This window comes from Melitaea cinxia, chromosome 1 (genome assembly GCF_905220565.1).
Source record: "Melitaea cinxia chromosome 1, ilMelCinx1.1, whole genome shotgun sequence".
In the NCBI taxonomy this organism is placed as follows: domain Eukaryota; kingdom Metazoa; phylum Arthropoda; class Insecta; order Lepidoptera; family Nymphalidae; genus Melitaea; species Melitaea cinxia.
Window position 1 is genome coordinate 1214010 of NC_059394.1, and position 15072 is coordinate 1229081.

General features: G+C 33.6%; 1 protein-coding gene across 1 annotated transcript; it reads left to right on the top strand.

Moving 5' to 3' along the window:
- The first annotated feature begins 780 nt into the window (after window positions 1–780).
- Window positions 781–14807, top strand: LOC123669124 (mutS protein homolog 5-like). Its single transcript, XM_045602790.1, has 18 exons — window positions 781–887; window positions 2607–2673; window positions 5112–5180; window positions 5797–5995; window positions 6342–6570; window positions 7148–7318; window positions 7720–7858; window positions 8169–8231; window positions 8459–8563; window positions 9102–9198; window positions 9412–9602; window positions 10025–10070; window positions 10425–10563; window positions 11859–12079; window positions 12785–12930; window positions 13404–13616; window positions 14035–14190; window positions 14709–14807. The coding sequence occupies exons 1-18, from the start codon at window positions 781–783 to the stop codon at window positions 14805–14807; spliced, it is 2457 nt and encodes an 818-aa protein (XP_045458746.1).
- Window positions 14808–15072: the final 265 nt, after the last annotated feature.

Consider the following 15072-nt stretch of genomic DNA (forward strand, 5'->3'; position numbering starts at 1 on the left):
GTGAAAAATGACACCAGTCGGCCATTTTTTTCGCCATATTGTTTATTCAACACTATAATATTATGTCCAGTATTATCATTTTTTATGATAAATGTTTATTAGTGTTATACTTACTCTCAAATTTCTATTACAAAGTCATCACATTAACTGTATAAAATATATATTATAAATTATTTAAAATTATTTATATATAGATATTATTTATATAAATTTAAGTGACGGTTTTGTACATCCATAAGTGCCTTTATGAGATCTTCGTAAAATATTATGGAATTAGAAGTAGGTAATTTAAGACAGTCAATATCCGTATTTTTTGTCTTAAATCAAATAATATTTTAACATTAAGTAAGTGGTTTAATGTTTTCTCATAACAACTTTTGTTATATCCTTTTAATGTTTACAACGTTCTATGTTTTTAACAATCTGTGTTAAAATAGTTTAAAATTTTAAATACCTACCTATATTATTAAAATATCTGTGGCTATATAAAAATAAAATGTACTAATATCGTAAAACAATATTCTTGATATAATCAACATAAAATAATTTAGTAGTATTATTAATATAATCTGAAAATTTCAGATTTCGTATAATTAATATGTAATAATAATAATATACTATTAGTTTATTTTAATAACCGTCATGACGTTTTTTTAAAGATTGGCTGAATAGGCATTCACCTTTACTGTTCTCTAATAAAAAAAAATGAAATAGCTTATATGGCGCGAAAAGTGAAAAATTAAATTAAAAACTGATTAACTTATTTAATATATGAAAAAAATGAGTGAAAATGTTGAAACCCCTTTAGGGCCGTTTACCGACGCAGGCACTTCGAGTACAACAAGAAATTCGAAAGAACATCATTTTGTTATTTCTAAATGTAAAAGGTATGTTGTAACTATTTCTTAAAGCTATCTCTCATGAAACTTTGGGTTTTTTGAAGTGAAACTTATAAGCCGTCAAATTTATATCACAAGTACTTATGTAAAAGTAGTAATTTAAGAAAAAATTAAGGACACTTTTTTTTAAACAAATTCAATATATTAAATATATCATGTGACAGAGAGACGGAAGGTCGATCTTAGTTATAAGTGGTGGTGGTATTGGACTAAAAAGGTTCTTTACACAGTACCATACAAATGAATAAACAAATATAAGAGTAACGTCCTATTTTATTTCAGTAGTAAATAAGAATTATCCTAACACGCAATATCGTAATTAGTCCTACATTTTAAGTCCTTATTTTACATTTTTAATTATTATGTATGTTAATTAACTTTAAATAGTTATACAGTAGTTTTAGAAAAATGAGTGTGGCCGTCGACAATGCGGTAAATTAACTAGTAGAGTTACACATGTCATGTACAAAAGCATGTAGTGTGTTGCATAGAGCATGTAGCATGAAAAAAAAAACCATAGTCGTAAATAATTATCTTGCAACCTACATAAAAATATATGCATATATAGGTATATATATCTATCACCGTCAATTTTGGACTCACCATCGAATTAGAGAAAATAAGCTTTAGTTTGCAATTTGAAGCATGCACTGTTGAAAATAATACGCCTCAACGTTTTCAAAATAAAAAAGTAAATAAAAAAGGCATGGGCATTTAAGAGCCCAAGGATGTTAAAACTTAAAAATATATATACTTATAGTTATTTGTTCAGTGTTTTCTTAAAGAACATAAGACGCAATAGGTACTTTTTTTCGTTTTTATTTAGTAAATAGATAAAAATATAAACTACTAATTTTATTTATTGTTTTCTAATGTTTACGCGATTTTCACTCATTATAAATAAACAACTTTTTCAAATTTTATCGCGGTTTATTATGTTTTTTATATGCCCGACGATTCGGATACTTGACGTCCTTCCGTGACCATGGTTGCTGTAAAATTGATCCGTTAAAACTCAACCGAAAAAGTTGTTTTATTATAATATTACTTTCATTCCCAGTCAAAGGTGAAATTAGAATTTTTTATAAAAAATTATTTCGAGCCTTCAGTTCTGCTATCATAAACACTTGGTGACAATTGTTAATCTTAATAGTGAAATTGTCTACGTTCCGAGGAAAATAGTCTTCTACCCAACACTGGAAGGTGTAAAAACTTGAGTAGCTCAGTATCTCACCCGTCATTTTTTTTGAACAAAGACGACGTACAAGCGTCGCCTCATGCAAAGCGGATACCGTAGCTTATGGACGCTCGCAATGCTCGAACGCGTTGGTGCAACGGTCACAGCACTGGTTTGTGGCTGTTGCGCTGGCGGTTGCGGGTTCGATCCCAACACATGACAAATATTTGTATTAACCATACAGATGTTTGCCGTGGTCTGGGTGTTTGTGCAGTCCTTGTGGGTCTCCCCACAGTGCCTCGGAGAACACGTTAAGCCGTAGATCCCGGTTGTTATCGTGTATACCTAATAGCGATCGCTACTCATAGTAAGGTAGTATCCGCCAATCGCATTGGAGCAGCGTGGTGGATTAAGCTCTGATCCTTCTCCTACATGGGGAAAGAAGCCTATGCCCAGCAGTGGGATATTACAGGCTGAAGCATATTTTTAGGGGTTATACTTAACAAAGCATTTTTCCAACATCTCAATAGAAACACAGCAGTAACGCCGTTGAAAAATGACGATCAAGAAACCGCCGAGGAATCTGATGTCGAAGAGGTGATAACTTAACAATATGTAGTATAGAGATACGATTACATAGACCTTATATAAGTTTTAAAACTTTCACGGTCATTATTAAAACTCTTAGTTACTAGAGGTTTACCGCGATTGATATTTTGAATCCCGCAATATTTCGGCGACGTAACCCTATGGAAAAAATTTATCTATCAGATCTCATAGAGTCTCATAACCATGTATGACAATTTGGTCTGCATTTGTCCATGTTTTATGAGATATTTTCCATAGAGAACAGACGCCAGACTTTGATAAGATAGTGAAAACTTAAAAAGTATTATAATAATTATCATGATTTCATTAAATGCCTTATGTAAGTATACTTTTGATTCCACGGCACTTAATGCGATTATTATAATATCCCGAAATCGATTGTTATAAAAGTACCGATATTTCGATGCCATTGCAGGCGCCGTGGTCACAGGTGGCAGGTACCTTAGTACCGTAGAATCAAAAGTGTACATAGTATTTTGTCTGAATCTCGCTTTTATACACTCAAAATCATATTTATTAAAATAGCCCTTAGTTTCCCACCAATATTTTAATCTTAACGTTCGTTTATTGTGTCACGAGATTGGCAATTCCATCAGCGACTATTTTGTGTAGTTACAATATAGCGTTTTTTCTTGTTAATTATTCAAGTTATCTGATTTCATATAAAAAAAGCCTCAAATGACCCGCTTCAAACATCACGCACTGTAATAATAACATGCCCTTTATTTGGATTGTATTTTTACCGACTTCAAAAAAAGGAAGATGTCCTCATTCGAATGGGTTTTTTATAGGGTGTTCCAATTTTGATAATTCTTTTTTTTTTTTTAATAGACAGTTGACGCGTGTTTGTCATGTGGTCTTATTAAAATTGATCAAGATGTGACGAATACTTTGAATAAATAAAATAAAATAACGCGTTAGCGCAGTGGTCACAGCAACTAGCTGTGCTACGGGTCACTTCTTCCTCATATCATTATCGTGGTCTGGGCGTTTGTATTGGTATGTTATATGTTGACCCCTACACAGATTTTACATCCTATTGTGGGCGGTTGAATTAAATTTAAACAAATAACATAGCGTATTAAATTTTAATGAATTTAATTTAATTTCGTAGCAAAAAGCATTATTGTTCAGTTTGCGTGAGCTGTAACATGCAACAAAATAAAAATACATTTAGCACAACACTGACTAAGTCAAAAATTTACATTAATAATGATTCATAAAACAGAATAATTTTAAAGTTGCTAAATTTTATACAACACTTCTTCTAATAACCATAACATAAACACAGGCACATGTTCGTATGAGTAACTTCTAGCGCAATTTCTGAAATAGTGACTTACCTAAGATTAAAAAACAACTACAGTAAGGCTTTTATAGATTAGAACAGGTAGGCTACAGTAGGTTTCGTTGTTTTCCCTTAAAAAGCCGTACACAAAGTATCGTGCAAATTACATCGTCAGAGTGAAATACTCATAAAATGAAAAACTACTGAGTCAAACTGAATTAAATATTTATGGAACCAAATGGAAACTACTCATTTGATCGGGAATCTTGGCGTAATCGATGTACATACATAAAAATGTATCTACCGAATTGATCACATTGATTGATGATTGATCCGATTGAATCGGTCACAGCTATGGATTGTGCCTGTTTCGCTGGCGGTTGAGGGTTCGATCCCCGCACATGACAAATATTTGTGTTGACTATACAAGTGTTTGCCGTGGTCTAGGTGATTGTGCAGTCCTTCTGGGTCTCCCCACCGGGCCTCGGAGAGCACATTAAGCCGTTGGTCTCGGTTGTTATCATGTGCACCTGATAGCGATCGTTACTCATAGTAGGGAATATATCCGCCAACCCGCATTGGAACAGTGTGGTGGATTAAGCTCTGATCCTTCTCCTACATGGGAAAAGAGGCCTATGCCCAGTAGTGGGATATTACAGGCTGAAGCGAACCGAATTGATAACCTCCTCCTTTTTTAAGGTCGGAATACGAGGCATTAAATTAAACCACTTATACTACAAAACAATTCTTAGCTACATACAAAACAATCATTCAAAATTCTTATGATATTTATATTCAATTAAGGAACAAACTCTACCTAGACAAGTTTACGGGAGCACGAAAGGGCTTTTTTAAAAATTATCATACTAATTAAACGTTAAAACTATTTAATTATAATGATTTAAAATGACAAATGGACATAACTCCACAGAATTACATGCTCTGTTATGGTTGATTCCTCTATATAATTCTAAAAAGCCTTTCTCATGACATACGATTCCAAAGCGTGAAACAATGCGAGTTCTCCTATTCTGCTGATCAAGTATTTATCTCTATTGTTCTCATGCTTTGGCCTAACAACTACCTTCATTTTAGATTATACCTATATTTTGAAATAATATTCAAATTTTTTGCAAAGCGTCTTCTGACAGTCTGCTGTAGATCGGGCAAACTCGGAGCAGCCTGTTACACTCTACAAACGGGCGAGGTGAATTGTATATTATGACATTTTTCATATTAATTAATAATAATTACGTCCATATATATTTAGTTGGACTTGATTTCTTCTCAGCACCATCGACAATTTACCAAATTTAAATACAACTTAAACTTATATCAGAGGAAGTAATTATAATATCTATTTATATCGAATATTAAAACTATTCAATTAATCGAGACATTTTGTATTAATGTTTCCTGTGCTGTGTGGCTACGGCACTAAAGAATTTAGCCACACCATCTCTTCCCGTGGGTGTCGTAAGAGGCGACTAAGGGATAACAAGGTTCCACAACAATCATGGAACTTAAGAAGCCGACCGGTGGCGGGATAACCATCCAACTGCTGGCTTTGAAATACACAGGCCGAAGACGGGCAGCAGCGTCTTCGGTGCGACAAAGCCAGTACTGCGGTCACCAACCCGCCTGCCCAGCGTGGTGACTATGGCAAAACACATGAGTTCACGTTCTTTTTGGCGTAAACTTGTGGAGGCCTATGTCCAGCAGTGGACTGTATAGGCTGTAATGACGAATACAACAATATCCCATATTTTTGATACAATTTTTCACAAAAGAATGTTCCATAAGTCAGAAACATGGTCTTATAGCTACTTATCTTAGAAGAGATAATGGACCGAGCCCCAGAACACCAGATATTCGAATTTCTGTACAATCAAATAGAGCCGGTGAAGATAATAATGGACGGTAAATCTCAAAATACCCTCATAAGCGCTGTGAAGAAAATCGTTTATGACGATAGTAATGAGGGGAAATGTAAACTTTTATTTGTATCTGCTAAGGAATACAGTACGTATTAGTTATATTTATAAATCTTTGATATAATTATACTAATTAGTTTTATTACTTTGATGATATCAAAGAAAAACTTAATATACAAAAGTCTAAAACATAATCCATCATAAAATCATTATTAATTATATAAAATCATTATCAATTATATAAGCCTGTTGTAATTCCGTAATAACCTTTTTAACAGACAATAATGACTATTAACATTTCCAAATCACACTTGCTTAAACTCACTTAAAGTTTTTCATTAAATAACAAAATAAAAAATATTTCTTTAATCTACCGTTCTATTATAATATCAACCACATGTAAAAAGACTTAAGTAAAAATAACACTATTTAAGATTACGAGGCATGTAAGCGTCGTACCCACTCCCTCTCACTCCCTCACGAGCCTTCCAACTGCACGGACGAGGAACGTCTCGTGTTCCTCCGAACAGTCGTAGACTTCGCCCAGATCCAAACAGTGCACGCTTTAGGAGCTATGCTTAGATATCTAGACCTCAATTGGTCTAATTTGAGCTTAAATATACACGGAAAACCTGAATTTTTAAGCTTGAAGAGAATATCACTGTAAGTTGCCTTTGAGCTGTTTGTTAATTATTACATACATTTATAGACATTTTGCCAATTTTTTTATGTCCTAGAAAAGATAGCACGAGTATGTCGATTGCAGACAAACAACGCTCCAAATCTACTTCATTGAGAAGAAGGCTTCTTTCTGCCCAGCAATGGGATAGTGACAGATCACTACCATATTGTGTAGTTACTGTCCAACAAATAATATTAAACACTTTTCGCGAATGATTCATCCGCTTAAAAATGACATGTATTTTTTCACAATGCGGAAACGTCCGTGGCGATGTGTTTAAGCACTACATTACAAAAGTATAATTTTTATTTAATATAGAAATAACCAACAGCAAATAAAAAAGCGATTATATTTTATTTAATAACATATATCGAACTAAATCCTCAAATACGGCTACTTACGATTGTAAATATCTGTTTATTAGACCACATTTTATCAGGCTGTTTAGCAGCAGAAAATTTAGAATATTCACACAAAAAAAAATATTATTCACATTTTTTATGAGTAACGTTTCTTGTAATTTTAATCATTAAATTTGGTGAATATCGCTTAATTCAGACATGATATAGTATCAATGGACGAAGACACATACCGAGGCTTACAAATCTTCAGCGCTCTCTCTCACCCGAGTGGGTTTAAAAAGGGTGTGCAGGGGAGCAATAAGGAAGGCCTTAGCATCTTCCAAATTTTTGGCAGATGTTCTTCTAAAGTTGGACATAGGCGTATGAGGTTAGGCTGATTAAAGTATATAGTATTCTAATGTATGCATGTTATTATAAACTTATATAAACCTGCAGGTAAATGCTAAATTATCTCTAACAATATAATGTTGTTATTCGTAAATCTTAAGACTTCCAAAATTAGTCAGTACATGTAAGGATTTTTCATTGGCAGATAATTTTGTTGGCTTTTTATATTAAGTTATGTCCTCGATTATCCTAGGATTTACTAGAGAATTAAACTTAGTATTTAACTGTAGGTACTTCTGATAGCCACTTCGTCGTGGCGGCCAAACTTAATATTTTACTAATTTGTATGCAAGTAATAAAACTTCTAGGAACACATGCAATAATTCTTCCAAATTTATTTCTGCTTTTTTACCAAACGAATAATTATATACATTACACCAGGATATTACTCCGACACCCAACTAAAAACATCGAAACGCTCAAATGTAGACAGGAAGTCATCGAATACTTCATGAGACCTCAAAACGAATCTATTACAAGGAACATTTGTGCATCTCTTAGATTTGTTAAAAACGTTAATGTGAGTATAAAACAACCTGTGTTACTAAAATATTAGTGAAATGTCAAAATCACTTAAATACTTTGGAAGTGTAAACTTCTTTTGGCACACCGCACACACATTTTTTCCTAGGTAGTAAGTTAGGCTGATCCGTCACGCTCTGAGGTGAAAGGCTTGATCGGGTGAACTCGGGACTTATTGTGTTATTGCTTGATTGTGATTGCCAATGAAGTTTTCACTTCTGCCGTGCGGTCTGAAGCACACGCTCTATTTTTTTATATGTTCCGATAAATAACTTTTTGTCTCTGATAACTTTTTTATTAAATTCTAGGGTATCCTCGCAAAAATAAAAGCTTTATCGGCAAAAGCCTACCAATGGAAATCACTTTACAGCGTTAGTACATAACAGCATTCATATAAATATAAAAATAATCTTCGTAATATTTTATGTAAATATTAAATAATAATTAATCTAGATAAAAATTTTGCCAGTTTTTCTTTCTTATAATCTTATTGTACCTATCTTAGTTTCTTGTGTTGTGTTTCTGAAATTCTTCTTTATTAGCCAAAAAAATATCAATATTGTCAACAATATCGTTAATTTTCTTTTACATATAACAGACTCTATACAACGTTGTTCTCATTTGTGAAATATGTGAAAATGCTGGACATATTTGCGAATATTTGAAGCAGTTAGCTAACTTCGATACTAACAAACTTTATGAGGTTAGTCTTATTCGTTTTATATAAAAAATTCTCTCATCGAGTCAATATCACAATACTTACATTCAGCCTGTAACATCCCACTGTTGGGCATAGACGTGTCTCCATTTAGGAGATGGATTGGAGCTTAATCCTCCACGCTTCTCCACTGCAGGTTAGCGGATATATTACTATGAATAACGATCACTATCAGGTATTTATGATAACAACCGAGACCGATGGCTTAACATGCTCTCCGAGGCACGTTGGAGAGACCCACATGGACAGACATCCAAACCGGAAAGGAATATTTGCACAATTACAAATATCTTTCCCGAGTGGGAATGGAACCCGCACCACTACACCAGACCGGTTGTTCAGAGAGGAGTATCACAATAATTAAAAACATATATTATCAAAGATGTACAATTTTAGGAATTTTGTATCTCTTAGAATTCTAGCTCATTAGAAAAGGTTGAAAATATTTTGTACTCGGTCTCAAAACATGAGCCCTAATAATAAAAAAATCTTAAAAAATTTACTGTATTATTTTTCACAACAGATGACACTGTACATGAACCGTATAATTGACTTCGATCTGTCGAAGTCTGAAGATAAATTCACCGTAAAATCAGGAGTAGACCCCGATTTAGACATAAGTGAGTGGCAGTAACTATGACGTACTAAATATGTGACAATTACACCCAGTACTTTCCACGTTCCTCGTTTTTGTTTTACTTATCGTCTAACCATTTTTTTTTATATATCAATTATACTCCAAAACATTTAGAAAAATGGTCTTTTGAGATCTTCAGCCACATTCATTACTCCTAAAGTCATTTTTAATGTTTGTATTCTATTTCGAAATATAGAAAAACAAACTATGGCCAGTCTTCACGGCCTTATGTCTGAAACAGCCAAGGTTGAGTTGGAACGTTTACCGACTTTCATTGAGGAGTGTACCATGTTATACATGCCACATTTGGGATACTTACTCGGAGTTAAAGCTTGGAAAGAAAATCTTACGATGGATGAGAAGGAATTGCCCAATATGAAATTTATGGTAAAGATTAAAACTCACTATCTGTCAATTTATTGACTACTTTATGTGTACGTTACCACAAACTTTAAAATTATGTGTTAAGACAAATTGCAGATCACAGCTAAATAATAGTGATTTCAAGCAGTATTGTGTTCCTGTTGTTGAGTAAGGTGACCGGAGCTCCTGGGGGGAGGGGATTGGGTCGGCAACGCGCTTGCATTGATTCTGGTGTTGCGGGCATAGGCGTATATATATATATATATATATAAGTATGTATAGCACATAATGAACTTTTAGGCGGTCTTTCGAATAATTTTAATTACGTTAAGATAATTTCAATTACTGATAAATTGCCATCATTGTACCATAGACACGTCATAAATTCCTACTTAATCAGTAGTTTGTACATAAACAAAAACTTACAAAAATATGTAATATTTTAGTTTCAAAATAATGACTACATACACTACAAAAGCAAAGGATGTGAAGGTAAGTGAAAACAAATATAATCTTATGTATAAAATTCTCCTGTCACAGTGTTAGGGGCCAAACTTATGAAAGTATTTGTGCATTTTTGGTAGGTCTGAGAATCGGTCGTAAAGTATTTTTTAAAACCCTAAATTATAAGGGTGGCCCTTTTTCATTTTTTTAGAAGATTTTTTAAAAATACGTACAACACTTCATTTTAATTTTCTACCGACAACCCCCATATTTTAATAGCTTAATTTAAGCGGCAAAACAACGTTTGCTGGGTCAGCTAGTTTTTTAGTTAATATTTTATTACAATTAATGTAATGACTTAGTAATTAATTCAGTTTTATGTAACTTTTACGAAACTTATAGAATTAGACGTAATGATAGGCGACACGTACCCAGAGATCGTGGCTCATGAGACGCGGATCATGATGCGGCTCACTTCCATACTACTGGAGAATTTACACACGCTCTCGACTGTGATAGATAAATGTGCCGAATTAGATTGGTAATATTAATTTTGTCAGCTGCTTTAATAATAATTTTAAAGTAAATTTTATGAAACATCGATGTACCTATAGGTACTGCAGTTACTTTTAATAAAGCGAGTGTGCTTTATACCACACGACTGAAGTAAAACTTCTGCACAATAGGCCCTGTGATATGTGTACAATAGGCACTGTGATATACGCCGCGATGGAATTAAGCTCTGATCCTTCTCCTACATGGGGAAAGAGGTATATGCCCAGCAGTGGGATAGTTACAGGCTGAAACGTAACTCAGAAAACGCATAAAAATGTTATTTTTTTCTTCTTTCGATACTTATCGAAAAACGTTAGTAGTGAATTTTCATAGCGTAGGCACTGTGATATGTGTGTGCTATGAGAGAAAAAGAGATAGAAAATGTGTCCTCGCACCTCTCTCTTACCAGCTTACTCCCCAAGTCAAGCGTACGTAAAGAAGTTTTACTTCAAACATTGTTTACATAGTCTTTAAGATTATCGGATTCCCTGTCAAAGCATTTATAATTTATATTGGCTTACAATAAGTACCTAAAATGCTTGGAACTATTATTTATACAGTGTATAAGGCGTTCGACTCCTAACTACTAGACTAGGTAGACTAGCCCGTTGGCGCAGTTTGTAGTGGCCCTGCTTTTTGTGCCGCGGGTTGCGGGTTCGATTCCCGCCTGAGTCTGGGTGTAATATAATATTCGTACTTATATATTTATATATGTATTATTTCTATGTATATTTATCAAAAAAAAATATATATATATATATATATGTAGTTATAACAGTCGGCTGTTACCTGTAACACAAGCATTAAGTTGCTTACCATAGGAACAGGCAACCGTGTGTATATGTTATATGATATGATATAAAAAAAAACTACGTTCCCTCAAACGGAGGGTTCAGTACCTTACTTAATAAGCTACTCCGGCAACGTATTTCTGCATAACCGTCCTATGAGCGCGTAACCATGTCTATAATTTACAATAAATAACATTCTACGAGGACAGGAATTGTTTCCAATAGGCAATTCTTTAGTTGTATACATCGGTTAGTAATAATTTTCCTTTTAAAGGCGTGTTTACGTACTCACAAAAGGTATCATGCAGAACGAGCCAAGTAGCTCTTCTATTAATAAAGTCAAATTTTAAAATCAGCTAGGCTTTTTTATGCGCGGAACGTGAACTTACAGAACCCCCTATTTGAAGGAACATAGTTAAAAGTCGAACACCCTGTGTATATAAGCTGCGTAAAATAATTTTAAAAATTATAAGTTTCTCCGATATTCCAGCTTAATAACAATGTCGAAAGTATGCAAAGAATACAATTATGTTCGACCAAATTTAACAACGAACAAAATTATAGACATAAAACAGGGCAAGCATCCGTTGTACATAGTGGCAAGTGATAACTTTGTGCCAAACGATGTCGAGTGCAGTCGGGAGGCCGGATATGTTAAGATTTTAACTGGACCTAATTCTAGCGGAAAATCTGTTTATATGAAGCAGATAGGTTTCTAAAAAAATTTATAATTTGTTATCGCCTTACTTAGTTCCCTTCTTATCTAAATAATAGACTCCTTACTCCTTTGCTTGGGCTCACACAACACTTTTTTTAACCAAGACAGTATATCTTATCGTTAAGATGAAATTCAAACATATCTTTATTCAAAACAACCTTCAAAAGTACCATCGAATTTTTGATAAATTTTACAAATTAAAATTTTCAAAAATTTATCAAAAACCATCAGAGATATATAAACATCAATAAAGTATATGTGTGAAATATCAATTCGTATTATGAAAACAGTTTTGGTCCTATTAATTTTCTTTCAAATATAAGCTAACAATAAGCTAAGTCTTTCGACGCTGATCTACTCATTTACATGTAGGGGTTATTTGATTGTGGGAGACAAAATAAAAATGAGTCCTTATTGTGAAAACAGTATATGTTTTCAATTACTGTATTATTGTATGTCTTTGATTTTATTAACAATACTCAATAGTCATGTACATTAAATTATGACTTTCGTAATCGTCACAATAATTAGAGCCATTTCTACGAACCTGTCTTCTTTACATTATATAACTTTAAATAGATAATATATATATATATATATATATATATATATATATATATATATATATATATATATATATATATATATATATCAAAAGAAACTAACTATACTTAAATATTTTAAAAAATTTCATCTAGGTTTAATAGTATATCTAGCGCATATAGGCTGCTTTGTACCCGCCGAGTCAGCCACTATCGGAATAGTTGGCAACATTTATTCCAGGATACAGTCCACTGAATGTATTGCGGCTCATATGTCCGCTTTCCTCATCGACTTGAGACAGGTGAGTTTCTTTTGTAGATAACAGAATTTTTCATTTTATCAATTTTATGGTCAAGACGCCGCGTTGGCGCAACGGTCACAGCTATGGATTGTGACGGTTGCGCTGGCGGTTGCGGGTTCGATCCCCGCACATGACATGCATTTGTATTGGCCATACAGGTGTTTGCCGTGGTCTGGGTGTTTGTGCAGTCCTTGTGGGTCTCCCCACCGTGCCTCGGAGAGCACGTTAAGCTGTCGGTCCCGGTTGTTATCATGTACACCTGATACCAAACCCGCATTGGAGCAGCGTGGTGGATTAAGTTCTGATCCTTCTCCTAGATGGGGAAAGAGGCCTATGCCCAACAGTGGGATATTACTGGTTGAAGTGAGTATGGTCAAAAACTTATAATTTAGTAAAAATCAGCCAAGACTTTTACTCCAAGTTTCTAAGCTATTGGTCAAAATTTATCCAACTAAACATTCTCCAAATTAAAGATGTCCCTCGCTCTCCAAGAAGCTACCAGCTCCTCTTTGATCATAATCGATGAGTTCGGCAAGGGAACCTCGGAGACAGATGGCCTCGCCCTTCTCGCTGCCTGTTTGAACACGTTACTGTTTAGGGGAGAAGATTGTCCGCATTTGTTACTGTCCACCCATTTCTTAAACATCAGGGAAATGATTGTAGACACGCCGATTGTCAAATTTTTGGTATGGCTTAAGTTGAAATCTATTTGGCAACATACATTATACATTTGATTAGCGTATTAAACAATGAAACATATGTTTTTAAGCTTAATATACATATTTTCTGAAATTCTGGCAATATTTTAACAAGATATAGGTAACAGTACAAAATTTTCCGCCATCCAAGCCAAGCCAAGTGTCATCGCGATTTGAATATAAATTTTAATGAGTTTCAATTTTATAGCAGAAGCAAAGCAATTCTACATTTTTTATAATTCTAAGGAAAATAATTTTTGAGACTTAAAACAATTTTACTAAGTTATTGATCATTCTGAGACCTCATTATTTAGGCACAATTGCAAGCAACACTTTCACATAATTACAATTATATCACAACATTCAAGTTAAGTTACATACACAGTTAAATATAAAACAAACACAGAGATTCGAGCATATCCTACAAGATGGTGAACCAATTTTCCTATTCCGTGTAACGGAAGGCACGTCTGAAGCTAGTTTCGCTCACCAAGTAGCTGAAGCGAGTGGAATTGACACAGACATTGTCGACCGTGCGAAGAAAGTATTAGATGCTATGAAGGTAGGTTTATTTTATGGGAAAATTAGAATTTAATACTGGTGTATACAATGAGGCGCATTCATTTAAATTACGTATACTAATACGTATGCCATTATAAACTGTTAAGGAAACGCTTATATATCAATCAATTAGAATCGGTAGCATAGATACTAGGAAGGTATACAAATCTACTTAACTTATTTAATACACAAGGCTTTCAGGTTCTACCACCACTACCTTGTGTTTTTTTTTTTGGATCGTTTGTGTTGTTTTTTTGTGATCATTGTTATGTTAGAGGTAATATGTAATTTCCTTATTTTCGATTGGCCTATACGTCTGAGATGTTTTGTTATGACGTTGTCAAGTTAAACTATCGTCCGTAAACCAACTTTACAGACAACGAATGTCACTTGACTCAAGGGAGATCCGTTACGAATGCCTTCAGCCCCAGGGGAGCTGAAGGGATGGGAGCCGAACTCACATATTAGTACCAATCCTAAATCCCAATATCTAAATAATATGTATATACTAAATTTCAGCAAAATACCCTGCCACCTGCTAACAAGAAAATTATAAATAAAATAAAAAATGCCATCGAAATGATAAAGACAGAAATTTTCGCCGAAGAAATTTATTAATATATAAAAAATCATAAACAAGATGATATCGTTGGCTTAGCACTAACAAAAATATATTAAATATGCTATAAAATTTAAAACATGTAAAAATATAATTACATCTTAACTATCGTTCTCATAAACTAAATAATAAGAGACAATGGAATGTTATGTCATTTTTTTTTTTTACTTCATTCGTCATAATACGTTTTCTTACTTTTTTCAATAAATGTTTGTATTGTGACATTCTTTTATTTACGAGTCCATACATCTGAATGAAGGGGTG

Coding starts and splice junctions, on each gene's coding strand:
- LOC123669124 (XM_045602790.1), top strand. CDS start 781: ATGAGTGAAAATGTTGAAACCCCTTTAGGGCCGTTTACCGACGCAGGC. Junction 2,674..5,111: donor AGGAATCTGATGTCGAAGAG/GTGATAACTTAA, acceptor TTTTTTGCAAAG/CGTCTTCTGACAGTCTGCTG. Junction 12,080..12,784: donor TGTTTATATGAAGCAGATAG/GTTTCTAAAAAA, acceptor AATTTCATCTAG/GTTTAATAGTATATCTAGCG.